At 42.1% G+C, this 20,056-nt stretch overlaps 1 protein-coding gene across 2 annotated transcripts in view; it reads left to right on the top strand.

Annotated features, from left to right (window-relative positions):
• Positions 1-20,056, top strand: part of myo5b (myosin VB) — a 338,678-nt gene that overhangs the window by 203,387 nt on the left and 115,235 nt on the right. For both annotated transcript variants that reach the window (XM_041190990.1, XM_041190998.1), the window contains exons 10-14: positions 3,236-3,501; positions 4,109-4,190; positions 4,398-4,538; positions 8,668-8,790; positions 14,592-14,675. In XM_041190990.1, the coding sequence (XP_041046924.1) occupies positions 3,236-3,501; positions 4,109-4,190; positions 4,398-4,538; positions 8,668-8,790; positions 14,592-14,675 (696 nt within the window). The remainder of the gene's footprint in view (positions 1-3,235; positions 3,502-4,108; positions 4,191-4,397; positions 4,539-8,667; positions 8,791-14,591; positions 14,676-20,056) is intronic.

The following is a 20,056-nucleotide window of genomic DNA, read 5'->3' on the forward strand; positions in this document are numbered from 1 at the left end:
TAGAACCTTGGTGAGGCCACAGTTAGAGTACTGTATGCAGTTCTGGTCACCACATTATAGGAAGGATGTGATTGCACTGGAGGGGGTGCAGGGGAGATTCACCAGGATGTTGTCTGGGATGAAACATTTAAGTTATGAAGAGAGGTTGGAAAGACTTGGGTTGATTTAGTTGGAGCAGAGAAGACTGAAGGGCGACCTGATTGAGGTGTACAAGATTATGAGGGGCATGGACAGGGTGGGTAGGGAGCAGCTGTTCCTCTTAGTTGAAGGGTCAGCCACGAGGGGCAGGTTCAAGGTGAGAAGCAGGAGGTTTAGGGGGGATGTGAGGAAAAACCTTTTTACCCAGAGGATTGTGACGGTCTGGAATGCATTGCCTGGGAGGGTGGCAGAGGTGGGTTGCCTCACATCCTTTAAAAAGTACCTGGATGAGCACTTGGCACGTCATAACATTCAAGACTATGGGCCAAGTGCTGGTAAATGGGATTAGACAGGTAGGTAGGTCAGGTGTTTCTCATGTGTCGGTGCAGACTTGATTGGCCGAAGGGCCTCTTCTGCACTGTGAGATTCTGTGATGCCAATATGTTACCTCCTACACCATGAGCTTTTATTTTCTGCAATAACCTTTGATGTGGCACTTTATCAAATGGCTCCTGGAAATCTAAGAACGGTACAACCACTGGTTCCCCTTTATCCACAGCACATGTGACTCCTTCAAAGAACTCCACTAAATTGGTTAATCATGATTTCCCTCTTACAAAATCATGATGACTATGCCTGATTACCTTGAATGTTTCTAAGTGCCCTACTGTAACGTCTTTAATAATAGCTTCTAACGTTTTCCCTATGACAGGTGTTAGGCTAACTGGCTTATTGGTCCTTGCTTTCTGCCTCCCTTTTGAATAAAGGAGTTACATTTGCTATTTTCCAATCTAATGGAACCTTCCCCAAATCTAGGGAATTTTGGAAAATTAAAATCAGTGCATCAACTATCTCACTAGTCATTTCTTTCAGGACCTTATGGTAAATTCCCTGTAGACCTTGGGATTTGTCAGTCTGCAGCCCCAACAATTTGCTCAATACCACTTCCTGGTGATTGTAATTTTCCTGAGTTCCTCCCTCCCTTTCATTTCCTGATTTACAGCTGTTTGTGTCCTCCTGTAGTGAAGACCGAAGCAAATTACTTGTTTAATTCATCCGTCATCTCCCTACCTTCCCATTATCAATTCCCTAGATAAACATTCCATAGGACCAACACTCACTTTGTTAACTCTTTTCTTCTTTAAATATCTATAGAAACTCTTACTATCCATCTTTATATTACTAGCTAGCTTCCTTTCATATTCTAATGTTTCCTTCCTTATTAATCTTTTTGTCATTCTTTGCTGTTCTTTATATTCTTTCCAATCTTCTGATCTGCCACCTGTCTTTGCATAATTATATGCTTTTCTTTTACGTTTGATACTGTCTTTAACTTTTTTGGTTAACCACGGATGGTGGGCCCTCCCCTTGAGAAAGAAAAATTAATACATCTATTCTCTTTATTCTGAAATAACCTTTTAAAGTCTGCCGCTGAACTCCCATTGACCTATTCTTTGACCTCAGTTGCCAGTTCACTTTAACTTGCTCTGCTTTCATGACCTCATTATTGCCTTTATTTAAGTTTAAATACTCATCTTGGACCCACTCTTCTCTCCCTCAAAATGAACGCAAAAGTCAATCATATTATGATCGCTGCTACCTACCTTCACTAGGAGTTTATCATTTAGTCCTATCTTGTTGTTCAATACCAGCTCTCGTATAGCCTGCTCCCTGGTTTACTCCAGAACGTGCTACTCTAAGAAACTATCCTGAAAACTTTCCATGGACTTCTCATCTATGTTACCTTTGCCCATCTGATTTTTCCAGTCTATGTGTAGATTAAAATCCCCCATGATTATTGCTGTACCTTTCTGGCAAGCTCCCATTATCACTTCTTTTATAGTCTGTCCTACTGCCTAGTTACAATTAGGGGGCCTGTACTCCACTCCCAAAACTGACTTCTTGCTTTTATCATTCCTCATCTCAACCCAAACTGCTCCTACATCTTGGTTTCCTGAATTTAGGTCAGCCCTTTCTGATGTGCTAATACCCTCATTAGTTAACAGATGGTAATCCATCCACATTTTCTTAACTTCCTGTCCTTCCTAAATGTCACATACCCTTCAATATTCAGGTCCCAATCTATGTCATCCTGTAGCCATGTCTCTGTAATAGCTATCAGATCGCACTTATTTTTTTCTATTTGTGCTATCAGTTCATCTGTTTTGTTTGGATGCTATGATCAGTTAGATACAGAGCCTTTAGTTTTGTCCTTTTATTATTTTTGTAATGTCTAGCCTTTTCTGCTGATTTACTCTTACATTTGTACTCTTTGTCCCTTCCTGTCACACTGTGTAGTTACAATTAGGAGGCCTGTATATCTCTCTCACAAGTGACTTCTTGCTTTTATTATTCCTCATCTCAACCCAAACCGTTTCTACATCCTGGTTTCCTGAACTTAGGTCATCCCTTTGGGATGTGCTAATACTATCATTAATTAACAGAGCCACCCCTCCACCTTTTCCTAACCTCCTGTCCTTCCTAAATGTCACATACCCTTCAATATTCAGATCTCAATCTGTGTCATCCTGTAGCCATGTTTTTGTAATGGCTATCAGATCGTACTTATTTATTTCTATTTGTGCTATTAGTTCATCTGTTTTATTTGAATGCTACATCCATTTAGATACAGAGCCTTTAGTTTTTTCATTTTATTATATTTGTAGTATCTAGCCTTAGCTGCTGATTTATGCATTTTTTGTTCTCTTTGTCCCTTCCTGTCACAGTCTGTTTATCATTTTCCATATTAATACCTGTCTCTCTTGCCTTGTCTCTACTATTTGATTTACAACATCTTCCCAAATTTGATCTCTTGCCCCCGCTTTCAGTTTAAAACCCTCTTTATTTCCCTAGTTAGGCAGCTCGTGAGGATACCAGCCCTAGCATGGTTCAGGTGTAGACCGTCCCAACAGTACAGATCCTACTTTCCCCAATACTGGTGCCAGTGCCCTACGTTGTAGTTTAAACATTTAGCTTCAGCCTATCATTCCATTTTATTTTAGGAGCCTCTGATATGCAGTGACTATTTTAGTGAGTAGAAGGGTTTGGAGAAATTGAATGGGCTCAAAGCATTACTTATTAATTTATGTATTTTCAGAAAAAAGATGAGCACTTGAACTACTTCTGTGATTTACTGGGAGTGGAGCACGATCAGATGCAACACTGGCTGTGTCACCGCAAGCTTGTCACAACATCCGAGACCTATATCAAGACTATGTCCAAGCAGCATGCCATCAATGCCAGAAATGCACTGGCCAAGCACATTTACGCCCAGCTTTTCAACTGGATTGTGGATCACATTAATAAAGCACTGCACACAACCAGCAAACAGCACTCATTCATTGGAGTATTGGATATTTACGGGTACGGTATGGAGCGGGGTTAACACAAAATTGAGCATCGTATAGCTATAGCTGAAACAAAAACAGAAAATGCTGGAAAAACTCAGCAGGTCGAGCAGCATCTGCAGAGAGAGGAACAGAGTTAATGTTAAGAGTCCATATGACCCTTCTTCAGAAAGACTTGAAATGTTAACTCTTATGCTTACTCTCTCCACAGATGCTGTTAGACCTGCTGAGTTTTTCCAGCATTTTCTGTTTTTGTTTCAGATTTCCAGCATCCGCAGTATTTTACTTTTATTATAGCTGTAGCTGTCTTTTCAAACTGTGACCCTTAGTGCTTTTTAAAATTTCTTACTTTTTATTTATCTTTTTTCTCTCTCCCAAATCCAATCTTTCTTGTCTTCTCTCCACTTCCAGTACCTGTTTTGACATTGGATTCTCCCACTATAAAACTTTCTGGGCAAAGATTTTGCAGCTGAAGGGCACAGGAACAAATCCGATTTGATTGATGTCTTGCTCCAGCAAATTATGGAATATAGTTCTAGTTACCCCCTAGTCCCATTATGTTACCACTACAACCAATTTGCTCACTGTATAGAAATAATGTTTATTTTTCCAATGTATTGCAGGTTTGAAACATTTGAAATCAACAGTTTTGAACAGTTTTGCATCAACTATGCCAATGAAAAACTGCAGCAGCAATTTAATCTGGTGAGACCAGTGAACTATGTACTCACACACCCTTTCTTTAACTCATGATGACATTCAATTCTAAACGTAGTGGGTTAACTTGGTTTTTGAATTTGCCTTGACTCTAATATTCCTCTTTAAATGGTGATTGAACAAAATGGAGATTGCCAGTAATAGATGTCTTTTGAATGTAGCCACTGTTTGTTGAGTGCTTTCAATATTTTTCAGCATGTCTTCAAACTGGAACAGGAGGAATACATGAAGGAACAAATACCATGGACCCTTATTGATTTCTATGACAATCAACCTTGTATTGACCTTATTGAGGCTAAATTGGGCATTTTAGACCTGTTGGATGAAGAATGCAAGGTAAAGGTGTTATTGCAAATTTATTGCTGCCCCGCATACTTTTCTTTTAATTGAGGAACAACAATCAGATGATAAGTTTTCCTCTGATTTCATAGTAGGGTAGATGAGTTTCTCAACATGGGTGAGTGCAATAGCCTTGCCTCTCAGTGAGATGGAAGAATCAGCATGCAATTAAACTGGACAAGAAGCAGGCTGGCTGGATTGTGGGACTGCGAAGGGGAGTAACTGTTTGGGATTTTGTGAAAACGGTTTGGGAAATTTATATATATTTTTTGAAGTCTTAAACCTGGAGTGACCTACGCAGCACGTTGGAACATCAAAGGAAATATTAAGGGAATTAGCATCCTTGAAAGTGGGTGAGCCACCAGAGGTGGATGAAATGTATCCCAGGCTGTTAAAAGAAGCTAAGAAGGAAATAGCGGATGCTCTGACCATCATTTTTCAATCGTCACTAGATGCAGATGTGGAGCTGGAGGATTGGAGGACTGCGAACGTTGTACCTTTATTTAAAAGTGGAGCGAGGGATAGGACGAATAATTAGAGGCTGGTCAGTCTAAGCTCAGAAGTGGGCAAATTATTGGAATCAGTTCTGAGAGACAGGATAAACTGTCTCTCAAAGGCGTGGAGTAATTAAGGACAGTCGGCATGAATTTGTTCATGTCTGACTAACTTGTCTGAATTTTTTTAAGGAAGTAACAAGGAGGATTGATGAGGGTAGTATAGTTACTGTCTACATGGATTTTAGCAAAGCTTTTGACAAGGCATACTGGTTAAAAATATAAAAGCCAATGGGAACCAGGGAAATGTAGCAAGCTGAATACAAAATTAGCTTAGTAGCAAGAAACAAAGGGTAATTATTGGCGGGTGCTTTTGTGGCTGGAAGGCTGTTTGCAGTGGGGTTCTAGAGGGCTCAGTACTAGGTCCCTTGGTTTTTGTGGTATATATTAATGATTTGGACTTAAATGTAGGCGGAATGATCAAGAAATTTGTAGGCAACACAAATATTAGCCGCTTGGTTGATCATGAGGAGGGAAGCTGTAGACTGCAGGAAGATGTCAATGGAGTGGCCAGGTGGGCAGAAAAGTGGCAAGTGGAATTCAACCCAGAGAAATGTGAGGTGATGCTTTTGGGAATGTCAGACAAGGCAAAGGAATATGCAATAAATGGGAGGATACTGAGTGGTGTAGATGAAGTGAGGGACCTTGGAGTGCATGTCCACAGATCCCTGAAGGCAGCAGGGCAGATTGATAAGATGGCTAGGGAGGCATATGGAATCCTTTCTTTATTAGCTGAGGCATAGAATATAAGAGCAGGGAGGTTATGCTGGGGCTATATAAAACACTAACTAGGCCACAACATGAGTACTGTGTGCAGTTCTGGTCACCTCATTACAGAAAGGATGTAATTGCACAAGAGAGAGGAGGTTTACGAGGATGTTGCCAGGACTGGAAAATTGTAGCTCTGAGGAAAGATTGGATAGGCTGGGTTGTTGTCTTTGGAGCAGAGGAGGCTGAGGGGAGATTTGATTGAGATTTGACAAGGTTGTGAGGAACCTGGATAGAGTGGATGGGAAGGACCTGTTTTCCTTGGCAGAGAGGTCAGTGACTAGGAGGCATAGATTTAAATGATTGTGAGAAGGATTAAAGGGGAGATGAGGAAAAATCTTTTCACCCAGAAGGTAGTAGTGGTCTGGAACTCACTTCCTGAAAGGACAGTAGAGGCAGAAGCCCTTAACTCATTTAAAAGGTGTCTGGAAATGCACCTGAATTGCTGTAACCTAGAGGGCTATGGACCAAATGCTGGAAAGTGGGATTAGGTTGGGTGGCTTGTTTTGTGGCCAGCGCAGACATGATGGGCAGAGTGGCCTCTCTCTGTGCTGTCAATTTTTCTACATTTTCTGTATTTTAGAAATATCTGAAAGGGAGGAATTTGCAGGCATGTAAGGAGAGGGTAGAGAAGTGGCAGTAGGTGAATCGCTCCTTAGGAGAGCCAGCACAGCCACGATAGGCCAAATGGCTGCCTTCTGTGCTGTAATGATTCTATGATCAAATGGGTGGGATGTTGATGTGTGTCCTCAATCTCTTTACTGCTGAGTTCCCATTCTTAGTTGTGAGGGACTGCAGGGCAGAGAAGTAAGAAGGTCATTGACATCAAGAAGGTAAATTACTCATGATTGGTTGCAGATAGCATTGTTGCAGGCCTGGGATCATCCTCTCTCTTTGCCAAGGGCAGGAGACACATGGGAACACCACCACCTGGAAGTTCCCCTCCAAGCCACTCACCATCCTGACTTGGAAATATATCGCCGTTCCTTCACTGTCACTGGGTCAAAGTCCTGGAACACCCTCCCTAACAGCACTGTGGTGGTGTACCTACACCACGTGGACTGCGGTTCAAGGAGGCAGCTCACCACCACCTTCTCAAGGGTAATCAGGGATGGGCAATAATTTTGGTCTAGCCAGCGTTGCCCACACCTTGTAAATGATTTTTTTTAAATAATGATTCCGGGGATGAGAGAGGCCATTTTGGGAAAAGGAGAAATTAATTTGACCTTAAAAGGGGTACTGTTGTCCTTAGCTGCTCCAATAGTATCTATTTATATTTCTTAAAAAGACAAGATGATTTTAAATCTGCTCTGCTGGTGATTGCTGTTTTAATCAAGGGAATTTATTTATTCTAATATACAACCTGGTTCAGTTGAGGAACTCTTGACAGGGTTTCTCTGAGTATGTTCAAGACAGAGACTGATAGATTTCTAGATAAGACATCGAGGGATATGGGGATAGAGAGGGAAAATGGCGCTGAGGTAGAAGATCAGCTGTGATCCAGTTGAATGGCGGAGCAGGCTCGAGGGGCTGAATGGCTTACTCCTGTTCCTATATCCTATGTTCCTATTTTTAAAGAAACAGCAGTGCCAATACTATTCAGGCTAATGTCCTGTGTGCACCCATTTCTGCAGTAAATAGAGGATAAACAGCTATAGACCTGATACTTGGGTCTTCACCACTGTTGCATGTCCTGGGGAAACCCGATCACACGCTCAAAGCTGAAACAGGAGGGGTGACATTTAAATTTTATGTTCATGTTGCAGGAGGGACTGCAATGTCTTGCACATTATTTTACTGCAATTCTGGCAGACAGTCAAATGGAAAGAAGATCACCCTTGGCAAATGGACGGTAGAAGTTGCTGACTGCCTTTCTGGATGGCAGGGACAATGTGATTTTATGTTGTAGTGACAGGCCTTTACTTTTGTGTGAACTTGCGGGAAACAGCAACTACCATACAGAATGGATTTATTCCTTTCTGCTGCTGCAGACATTCGCAACATGACCTTAGCTTTCCCTAGGTTTAAAGTGAGTGCTATTTCCCAGGCATTCACCCTAAATATTTAAAATTGTTAAGCCTGGTAAAAAGTGCAGTTCAACCAAGGTCAAGCCACACACTTGTCTAAAGTTCAATGCTCGAGTTGCACTGGGGGCCAAGGGAAAAAGAGAAAAACAGGATCTGCTGTATTCGAGGAAAAAAGATGGGCTGAATAATACTGGGTACACTGTCCCTGCACCACCCCCCCCAGCTAAAAAGTACTGGGGGAGCCCCCCAAGGGAATGAATGGCTGTCCCACAGCCATTTAATGGCCAAATAGCAGCTCTCCAGCATGTTAGGCCAGGAGAAAGTGTGCGGAGATGGATCAGAACTGATGGCGTTTGGGCATCTTGCTGGGCGATAAGCTGTCAGGACTTGGGCCAGTTATGGAGAGACGTCCCCACTCTCCACCAGTCCTTGCAGGGAAACCTGCCGGCTGGCTGCTTGGTGTGGGCCTCTCCCATTGCTGGTTAAATGGACATTAATTCTCAATTAGCCCACTGGTGGGCAGGCCGCCTGCTGGATTTAACGTGCCCTCCTGCCTTCAAACCCGTTGACAGCGGAGTGTTACATCCAGCCCGATGTGTCAACAGACTTGTTTTCATCTAAAAGAGAGGACCATCTTTGTTAGTCATCGGTTCTGGAAATATACTAAAACTGTTTTTCTGCCTGCTGTTTCACAAACGTGATGCCATTTCCAAAAGCTTCCTTTCCGGTGAGATCTAATTAGCTTTTAAGTCAAATTGGTTTTGTACCTCCTTTCAGATGCCAAAAGGGACAGACCAGAGCTGGGCGCAGAAGCTCTATGACCGCCATTCAAGCAGCGTACACTTTCAGAAACCCCGAATGTCCAACATTGCTTTTGTTGTTATACATTTTGCTGATAAGGTAAGTAACAATGCGGTGATTATTCCACACATTGGGGTTTATATCCCTGCATACTCAGCAAACTTGCTCAGCGTCCTTAGTTTAAGAGTTAAAATGGAGAACCAGAAATAAACAGGACAAATTAAATCTGCATTAAATAATAATTGGAAAATAAAATGAAACCAGATTCTAGTAAACCATGGGCAGAATCTTACGAGTCAGCGAGCAGGGGCAGGGTCCACTCACCGACGTGTAAAATGTTGTGCAGTGACATCGGGGGGAGCTCCCAACATCACCGCTTCCGATTTAAATTTTCAGGAAGGTGGGAGCGCAGTTTTTATTTTTATTTTATTTTTATTTTTCTATTTTTGTCTTTTTTACATTCAGAGCAGATCTCCCTGAGGCAGCACTTAGCCTCAGGGAGATGTGTGCTCTTTCGTGCGCATGCGCGAAAGAGCACACTCTCGATTTTGGGAATGCACCCCCCCCCCTCCCCGCCTGCACAGGAATCACATAGCGCTTCTGTGCAGACGTCACACTGGGCGGGCCTTGATAGGTCCACCCACGTAAAATGGCGGCACGCCTCTGATCGGGGGCGCCGATCGGAAGCGCATCCATATGCGCCAGCCCAACAACTTCCCCCCAACGGGGGGAAAATTCAGCCCCATGGTTATTTTACCTCCGGAATCGATTATTCCAATACTCTCCTTCCCAGATTCTCATCTGCTATAAATTTCAGATCATCTAAAACTCCGCTCTCTGAGTCCTAACTTGCTCGAAGCCCTGTTCACCTATCACCCATGTTTTCACTGATTTACATTGACTCCTGATTCAACAGTGCCTCGATTGCAAAATAATCGACCACACCTTAAAATCGTTACACAGCCTGCCCCTCTCTATCTCTGTAATTCCTGCAGCCCTAAGCCTCTAGGAACTCAGTGTTCCTCTGACTCTGGCCTCTTATGGATCCCCTATTTCCTTCATCTCACCACTGGCAGCTACGCTCTCAGAGGCCCTAAGCTCTGGAGTTCCTCCCTTGGACCTCTGTGCCTCTCCCCAGTGTCCTTCTCTGGGTGAATCTTTAAAACCTACTGCTCTAAGTTTTCAGTCATCCATGCTAATATTTCCTCCTCGGGTTCAGAATTGATTTTTACTCAACAGCAGGATCTTCGTAAAATACGTTAAAGTTGAAATCTCAGTATAAGAAGAGTCCAAACAATGCTATTCACATTAAAGAGCCATCCTTATTATTATTGATAGGACCAACATATGAGCAGCAAGGAACTTGTATCCACTAAGAATATTAATGTCGTATGCAAAAGTCCATTTGGTACTTCAACCCTATTCCTTCACAAACTATATAATTTAGCTTTATCCAACTCATTTGATCTCTTGAGAGTTAAGCAACTCTAGGTAAAACTTGTAAACTTGGAAGTTATGAGTAATTTCACCCCTAAATCCCAATGAGAAGTGAGTAGAACTCAGAATATTAATCCACATTTTTTTCTTTATTGGTTCACGGGATGTGGGCTTCACCGACTGGGCCAGCATTTATTGCCCATCCCTAGTTGACCAGCTATGTATCACAGGTGAATTCTTCATGTTTATAGCAACACATGAACAATTATGTTACATAGACTTAAGGCTGTTCTTGAATGTTTACCCAGCACTTTCTTTTAAAGGGATTAATCAATATAGCATTGATTGACTTTGTTGGTGTTGTAGGGTGGCCGAGTTGTGCTATTAATGATAGAGTTGATCTGCAGACATTTCTTGGGTGGAAACTTTAAATTTATTTACAATATACTTAGCAGCAACCACATGTGTGCTTTCAACCTCAACTCTATCTCTACACTGACTCCTGAGGTAGCCCGCACAACTCTTCTATTGGTTACCACAGATCATGTGATCTTGCCTAACAAGTATTATTCTTAAAGGTGCGTTACACACTAAATAAAACCATGATTACTACAGTTGGGAACGAAGTGGATTGGTGGAAAGTGGATTTATTTTCTTAACTTGTATTTATTTATTCGGTTTCTGAGGCCACACCCCAGATTAAAGGACAGCAAAATACTGTGGATATTGCAAATCTGAAATAAAAACTGAAAATGCTGGAAACACTCAGCAGGCCTGGCAGTATCTGTGGTGAGACAGAGTTAATATTTCAGGTTAATGACTTTTCATCAGAACTGCCTGACAGATCATTAACCTGAAAGTTAACTTTTTTACTCTCCACAGATGCTGACAAACCTGAGTTTTGCAGCATTTTTAACCTTTATCCCAAATTAAAGGCTCTGCTATATCATTATTGCTTACATCTATTATTGTTATGTAACACGGTCTTTGTAAACATAAGACATATGAAAATGATGGGTAGGAGAAGAGCACTAGTCCCTCAGGCCTGCACCCTACTCATGATGCTCAAAGCATCATGACTGGACACTTCTTAATGCCCCTCCTCACTATTGACACCCTAACTCCCACCACCTCAACAGCCTTGTTGTCCAGGAGCAAGAAAACTGCAAATATACCACTGAAAAACTAACAAAGGCAGACTAACAGCTTGAAAAAACTGGCCCATCTCCCTAAAAATTCACAATTCGGGAAGATGACTATAAGCCGTGTCAAATATCATGTCAAATGCAAAATGCAATAATTATTTTGTGTTTGTAACTTAAGCAGTAAGTTTAGCCAACATTCTTCCTCTTGCATTGCAGTTTAAAGAAAAATAATGCATTAAAACATGAAGAAGAAATCTAAATGTTTCAAGTACAACACTGGTTATACTTATTTAAGTGGTCTCCAGACTTGTTCCCCCAAGAAATTTTTGAACGTTTATGTTAATCTTTAGAAAAAAAGGAACAAGCAATATTGGGATTTTCAAAAAATGAGCCAGATCTGAGCGAGAGCCAGAGCCAGTTATCTTATCTGTACTCACCCGGTCCAGGACCCCTTTCACTGTTTCAGTTCTGAGGCCCTGTGACTGCCTCAGAATCGAATTGAGAAACAGGAGCAGAAAGGCCTGAGTTTATATGTGCATGGGTCATTAAAGGTGGCAGGACAGGTGGAGAGAGCAGTTAATAAAGTATATATTATCCTTGGCTTTATTAATAGGGGCATAGAGTACAAGAGCAGATGGTTATGCTGAATTTATATAAGATACTTGTTTGACCTCAGCTGGAGTATTGTGTACAGTTCTGGGTGCCACACTATAGGTAGGATGTGAATGCACTGAAGAAAGTGCAGAAGAGGTTTACAAGAATGGTTCCAGGGATGGGAAACTTCAGTTACGAAGATAGATTGGAGAGGTTGGGACTGTTCTCCTTGGAGAGAAGGCAGCTTAGAGGAGATTTGATAAAGATGTTCAAAATCATGAGGGGGCTGGACAGAGTAGATAGGGAGAAGCTGTTCCCGCTTGTAAAAGGATCAAGAACGAGAGGGCACAGACTTAAAATGATTTGCAAAAGAAGCAAATGTGATGTGAGAAGAAACTTTTTCACACAACGAGTGTTTTGGGTCTGGAATGCACTGTCTGTAAGTGTGGTGGAGGCAGGTTCATTCGAGGCATTCAAGACAGTTTTAGATGATTATTTGAATATAAACAATGTGCAGAGGTACAGAGAAAAGGCAGGGCAATGGCATTAGGTCATAATGCTCATTTGGAGAGCTGATGCAGACATGATGGGCTACATAACCTCCTGTGCTATTAAAATTCTGTGATTCTTTATTGCCATACGTTTCCTGTTACCTCCTTTCCTTCATTACTAGGCATTTTCTCCCATTTCTCTACCCTTTGTTGCTATCTATTCTTTCCCCTCTCATGCACCCTTTTCTGTCCCAACAACACTGCCTTAACCTGAGTTCTTGAAGTGATTGTGGTGACTGCATATTGTAAACAAGAATTACTGTCCTAGCAGGAATGTCTGCCAATCTATCCCAGTCTGGGATAATTTCCAATAGCGGCAAGACTTGGGTATGTTTGGATGAACAAAGATTGGCCTGGTCCATGTTGATTTTTGATAGAAATGCTGACATGGACAGTGGCTCCAAAATGCTGAAAGTTGGCATATATAAAACTGACAGTTCACGGCTTTTGACACACAAGTGCCTAAAGGCCTTTATCTGGTCACGCTGTAAAATGATTGAACATGCATACGAGCATACGAATTAGGAGCAGGAGCAGGCCACTCAGCCCTCAAGCCTGCTCTGCCATTCAATAAGATCATGGCTGATCTGATTTTTAACCTCATATTCCTGCCTGCCCCCAATAACTTTTCACCCCCTTGCATATCAAGAATGTATCTACTTCTGCCTAAAAGATATTAAAGGACCCTACTCACCCATCTTTTGATGAAGAGAATTCTAAAGTCTCGCATACCTCGGAGAAAAAATGTTTTTCACATCTCTGCCCTAAATGGGTGAACCCTTATTTTGAACCAGTGACCCCGAGTTCTGGATTGTCCCACAAGAGGAAATATCCTTTCCACATTCACCCTGCCAAGTCCCCTCAGGATCTTATATGTTTCAATCAAATAACCTCTTACCATTCTAAACTCCAGTAGATACAAGCCTAACCTGCCCAGCCTTTCCTCATAAGACAACCCGCCCATTCCAGGTATTGATCTAGTAAACTACCCCTGAACTGCTTCTAGTGCTTGATGACTATCCTGGTGACCAGGAATATTTTTCCATTTCCTGAAAGTTTTTTCCTAAGAGGTAGACATTTTCAAATGAAGCCAATCTGGCTTGGTTCAGCTAGTTAAATGGTTCATAATTTCTGCTTGTCCTGAATCACCAGTAAGAGGATTCCAACTCTGTTTCTCATTGGAGAAGTTAGTAGTAGTTTCAAACTTTGCACAATTTTCAGACAATCACCTCAATGACTTAACAAAGATAGATGAGCTATTTGTCCAAATTTTTGAAAAATAGTGACAGATTATGGAATAACTACAGTTTTGAAAAGTAATTGCTCCTACTTCCCTTAGAGTTCAGTTGGTAAATCACTACTACCCGTATGGAACTAAGCTTTATTGGTCAAGAAGGCATTAGATTCCCAGGTCATTATACGTTATGAATTGCATGGTGAAGGTCATTTGTAATTGCCTACATGTAAGTGGGTCTAGGTTCAATCTCAATCAGTTATACTGGGATATATGCAAGTGTGTTTCAATTAGCCTCATGATGTCTTGGGAGAGACAAAATCAATTTTGGCACCTGATGTCAAGTACTTGGGAACCATATTCCAGCTTGGTTGTGTTTTTAATGGATGATGGGAGAATATTTGACAGGCATGTGTGTGGAGAGAAAGTTAACCTTCTGCTGTGCAGAAATCCAATTTACATCTGCACATTGTGGCTGATTACTGACTTGCTTCCAGTGATCAGTGATTCCGTGGCACTTGTCTGTGTACATGTTGTAAATGAACACACATGCATTAGGTGCTTTCTCCATCCTTTTCCCTCTGTTGTTTTCATGTCTCAAGCAGCAGCTCGTGCTTGGTGCAATTCACTGGGCATTGGCAGGTTTCTTTGTCTGCGCAGACTATTTGACTGTGAAAAGCATCATAGCTGATTCCAGCCCTGCCCTTGCACTTTCAATAGGAATCAGGTGTATTGATCTCCCTGCAGTTTACAGAGCATTTACTTAGCAAACCATTGTACCTTTTTAAAAACTCTGTTCAGTGATATCTTCCACATGTTTGTGACAAATTAACTCTCACGTACACTTGTAAAAGTACTTAATATAAGTGCATTTCTGTAGATTAGTTATCTAGTGGTTATTGCCTCTTAACAGAATGTATCTGTTATTCTCTTCTGCAGGTGGAGTATCAGTGTGATGGATTTCTGGAGAAAAACAGAGACACAGTGCACGAGGAGCAGATCAACATACTGAAGGCCAGCAAGGTATGATGGCACAGCTCAGAATGCATCTACTTTACATCGGCACATTAATCCAAGGCTGAGGCAGCCTGCTCCAGATTAGGCATGTTCCCAAACAATGCCAGTTGTAGCGTTCAACCAACTTAATTCTTTCCATGTATGTATTCCCACTTGGAATACAGTTTGGAAACTTGCAATCCAGGAAAGTCGAGTGATCTGACAGAAGCATTTATTTCACAGCTGCTTCACGTTTTAAGTGCTCAGCATCATGAATTAACTGCTGCAATTTGCCTCAAGGCAAAGTGGGAAGTTATCTTTCCTACAATAACTACCACAGTCTAAAATAAATTGCTCAATCCTATTTCTTCTGTTCCCCTCCTGAAAACATTAAATAGTTCTCTGGATGCCTTCCCTAAACCTCACTCAAGAGGTACTTGAGTGTGATCCTGGACATCTGTTGTTTATGCATTTTTCACCTTTGGAGCATGATTCCATTCTCATTTGTTGCTACATGCATGCCCTTTCCATTAGGAGCAGCTGATTATGTTAATGGGGTATGATGGAGCTTGGGTCTGGAAGTTTAGACTGGCTAAGGGGCTCAATGCTTTGCTGCTGACTTGCTCTTACCATGGGAATGTTATAGCTAGGGAAATTGGATTCACCATGAGGAGGAAGGAGAAGTCAGGAATCGCAGTTGTATTGAATTGAAAGCACTGAGGATGGTACTGATCAGTTTACGTGGAATTTTTTATCTAGGGTTTGCCCTCCTATCTCCCAGCGTTGATCTTGGTGGCACATGTAAAAGCTGTCAACAGAGACAGATTAAAATATTTTAGAACATGGAAAGGAACATAGATTTTCAACCCAGAAGGAGGCTTTTCGGCCCATTGTGTCCATACTGGCTGAAAAAGAGCTATCCAGTCTGATCCCACCTTCCAGCTCTTGGTCCTTACTCCTGTAATTTACAGCACAATGCATATCTAAATATTATTTAAATGTGATGAGTGTCTCTACCTCTAACACCCTTTCAGGCAGTGAGTTCCATCCTTTGCATGAAAAAATCACTCCTCAACTCCCCTCTAATCTTTCCACAAATTACTTTAAGTCTATGCCCCTGGTTATTAACCTTCCTGATAATAGAAATAGGTCCTTCTTTATCCAGTCTATATGCCTTGATACATGTGGGATGATCATTCATTACAATTTCTAGACTGCTGAAATAAAAATGCAGATTAACTAGTCTTTGAATTTATTGCAAATAGTGGGATTTGGTGTACACCAAAATGGCTGCTCAGTTTGGCTACATAACAAAAGTCAGTGCCATTCAAAAGTGTAATATGTTTTATGTAAAGTGCTCTGAAATGATTTGTTGAGAAGTAATGAGATGCTAAATTTAGTTAGCTTTTCATATGTTTATTTTGTACATTTTTAGTGTATGTAGTGCTATGATTGAGATCTGTATCCTGAAGATATTGACTTTGCAGCAAAGTCATTAGGAAAAGTCTTTTTTTGGGGTGGGGGAGAATGATTTTGTGTGTATTTTGTTTTGTTTGCATGATGATTGATCAGAAATGAAAATAGAAAATAAATCAGTTCCAAAGGAGGAGAGTGCATAGATTACATAATTATTCAATCTGGAAAAATGACTGATGTCCACAATACATGCTACTGGCATATGGTTTTTTTGTATCAAATTTATATGCCGACATACGTTTCCTTGATTACATTAATACAGGCTTGTCCGACCCACGAAGCCCCTCCATGTGGCCCCGGGCCAGTTTTCAAAATTCTGGTAAAACAGGGTGAGTTTCAGTGGAAGATTTTTTTTTAAAATTCATTCAGGGAATGTGGGCATCACTGGCTAGGCCAGCATTTATTGCCCAACCCTAACTGCCCTTGTTCAGAGGGCATGTAAGAGCCAACCACATTGCTGTGGGGCTGGAGTTATGTGTAGGCCAGACCAGGTAAGGATGGCAGATTTCCTTCCCTAAAGGACATTAGTGAGCCAGATGGGTTTTTACAACAATCGTTTCATGGCCATCATTAGACTTTTTAACTCCAGATTTTTTAATTGAATTCAAATTCTGCCATCTTCCGTGGCAGGATTTGAACCTGGGCACTACTTGGATCTCTGGATTGCTAGTCCAGCGACAGTACCACTACACCATTGCCTCTGCTAATAATGTATGGAGCTGCTCCTCCAATCAGAGAAAGCTTCTCTCCTTCTCTCACTAGTCAGCAGCAAATAGGGAAATAAAAAGTCTCTGACTGGAGGAGTGGTGGACATCGGCATTGGCGAGTGTGCTGATTGCTGCCGGGCCGAGGGAAGCAAAGGTATGGTGGGGCTGGTGCCCGGAGAGTCAGGTAGATCTGGCCACTGGAGGGCGAAGTTTTGGCGACCTGGGAGGGCGAAGTTGATGTGAGCCCAGGGTGGGGCAGGAGGTCAAATTCTCATCTATCCCATGGAAGGTGAAATCGCATCGGGCCCCGATGTGGGGTGGTGGTGAGCGAGTGCAGTCGCATCGGGCCTGTGGATGGTGAAGTTTCGGCAGGCCCGTGGAGGGGACGGTGCCCGAGTGAGTGAGTGAGTCTGTCTGTCTGTCTGTCTGTAGGGGTGATGGGGCCTGGGGGCATGCATATTGAGAGTATGGGTTGTGGGGGTGGGTGGAGTGAGACGGCGTGTTTGTAGTGAGGGAAATGAGAGAGTGAATGTGTGTGTGGGGGAAGGTGAGAGGATGTGTGGGGGTGAGTGCTGGAGACTGAGTGTCTTGGGGGGGAGAGTGCAACAACCTGTGTGTGCGCGGAGGGAGCGTGACAGACTGAGTGTATGGGGGGATAGTACGAGAAACTGAGTGTTTGTGGGGTGTGCGCGAGAGACTGAGTGTGTGAGGGGGCAGAGTGCGAGTCTGCCTTGCGCATAGTTTCAGCTTCTCATTCTCTCTTTCAACACCACACACCAACACATACACAAGCACCCACTCACAATGGGTGAGTGTGAGTGAGTGAACATCCTGAGACTGGGAGTGAGCCGGACACAAACGCTCTGACCTTCTCACACTCTGGTCATTTTTATTAATTACTCTTTTTTTAGTTAACAATTTATTGCTATGATATTGCTGTACAATTGCTCAGCAATGGTTTCTTTCCTTAGAACCCAACATTATTTTGAAACTCAGTTTATTGTTCTGCCAAACCTTAGGGGCAGAATTTTGCCCTCGGATGGCGGGCGGGCCCCACTGGCTCGGCGGCGTGCAGACAGCTGACCCCCGCCGCCGAAACGGGGCCTGTCACCATTTTAAATGTGCGGGCCAATTAGGGCCCACCCAGTGGCCTGCCCGACGGGAAGTGCTATGCGCTATGCGCTTCCTGTGCAGGGGAGGGGAGGGAATCCCCAACTGTCAAAGTGCGCTCTTTCACGCATGCACGTGAAAGAACGCACTGCTCCCTGAGACTAAATGCTGTCTCAGGGAGATTCGTGACAACTGAAAAATCTTGAAAAATAGAAAAATAAAAAAATGATTAACATGTCCCCCTCATGTGACAGTGTCACACGAGATGGGACATGTTAATAAATCTCACATAAACTTTATTAAAGTTTTTAAAAACGAACATGAAACTTCATCCCGCCAATGCATGAGGTTTCATGTATTATCAGAAGCCCGCTGGGGCTCCTGGCCTGCCCGCCAGCCTTAAGGTTGGACGGGAAGGGTCTTTAATTATCTTAATGACCCTGTAAATGGCCTCAACTGGCCATTGACAGGTTGGCGGGTGGACAGCTGATTTCGCTGTCCGCCCGCCATCCTAACAATTTAAAGGGACCGGGAGGACATCGGGGGTTCCTCCTGATGTCATCCCGCGTCATTCTCCTGTTGGCGAGTGAGCCCAAATCGCCAATGGGAAAATTCTGGCCTACCTTTCTGAAATTCGCTCATCGGCTCCTTGAGTGAGGAAAATATGCAAATGTGCCCCCTCCCATCGAATGGAAAGATTGGGCAAGTCTGCCTTAATGTTATGTCATTGTCATTCACTTCTGTTCAATGTAATGATGCAGGTGCTGCAGAATGAGTATTAATTTAATATTTTTTCATAGATTTTAAATGCAGCAGGGAATGTACGGAGGGTCATAACTTTAGAGGTTAAATGAAAATGTAAACTAAAAATATATTCATTTTTCTCGATATTTTAATGTTATAAATTTCCATTAATTGGGCTCTTTTGCACATGATGTTTGCCCAGAGATGTTTTCTCGCAGGTAATTTCCTGCTGCTGACCCCCATTCAAATCACTGAAGTCCCTCCAGCAATGTAATTGCGTAATTGTCCTTGTCATGTTCAACGTACTAATAGTTCCTCAACGCCTTTGTTTGATTAACATAATTCTTGATTCGGTTTGATGTGATATAATCTTTTACTGTGAATCTACAGTGCATTCTGTAGATAGTACACATTGTTAATAGTTTATCAATTGTGTTAAATTATATTCAGGTAGAGGGTGGGGTTTCACTTGAGCACAAATAAAGAGACAATCATTGAAACTGTGGTGTGGTTGAATTAGGAGATAAATGCTTGTAATGTTTCACTCTGTTTTTAAAAAAAAAGTAAGACTGAGTACAGATTGGGTCCGGTATTACCCTTCACCAACTGGTGTTCCAAATCAAAACAGACACTGCATTCAAAGTGCACCTGTGGCAGGGGTGGTTGTTCAGGCTAGTGGATGGATAAAATAGTTCTACCTGACTTGATGGTGCATCTTTGCTCGTTTTTACCATGCCCTTTGGGATTTTCTGTCATCATAAATGAACAATCTGTATGGATCAATTTTGTCAATTCCATTGATATTCTTGGAAAGTTCTATTGGGGCAGCTTGAAGTACCTTTTTTTGAGGAGAAAAGCCCAAATTCTTTCAGCTGTTCTTGTGATTTAACTTATTTGTTCTTTGTTATAGCCTCAAATGTGGGTTGACGTCCTCTAGTTAATGATCCAAATGTTCAATATCTGAATTGCTCCCAGTTGATGAAAACCGCTGAAAGATGGTTAAATCAGATGATGAAAGTAGAAAATAATCAGTTAAAAAGGGGAACAGATAGATTACATAATTATTCAGAGGGCAAAATTAAGATCAACTGTGATAAATTCATGGCTGAAGTAAATAGACCCTACTGCAAAATCAATGTCATCGACCATTTTCCTAATCCTAGGAAACCCATGGAAGTTGCTTATTGATGTCGTGGGTGAATAGATTTATTTTCTAACTGCTTACCTGTACAAATCCTATCAAGTTGGTAGCTTGCAGTCATTTGTGTAACCCTAATTTTAAAACTACTTTGTTTCAGTACCTTGTGTGGATGGTGTACAAGCAGAATTCCTGGCTTGGAAGTAGTGAAACATAAGAAATAATTCAGTCGT

The sequence above is a fragment of the Carcharodon carcharias genome, chromosome 1 (assembly GCF_017639515.1).
Source record: "Carcharodon carcharias isolate sCarCar2 chromosome 1, sCarCar2.pri, whole genome shotgun sequence".
NCBI classification, from domain to species: domain Eukaryota; kingdom Metazoa; phylum Chordata; class Chondrichthyes; order Lamniformes; family Lamnidae; genus Carcharodon; species Carcharodon carcharias.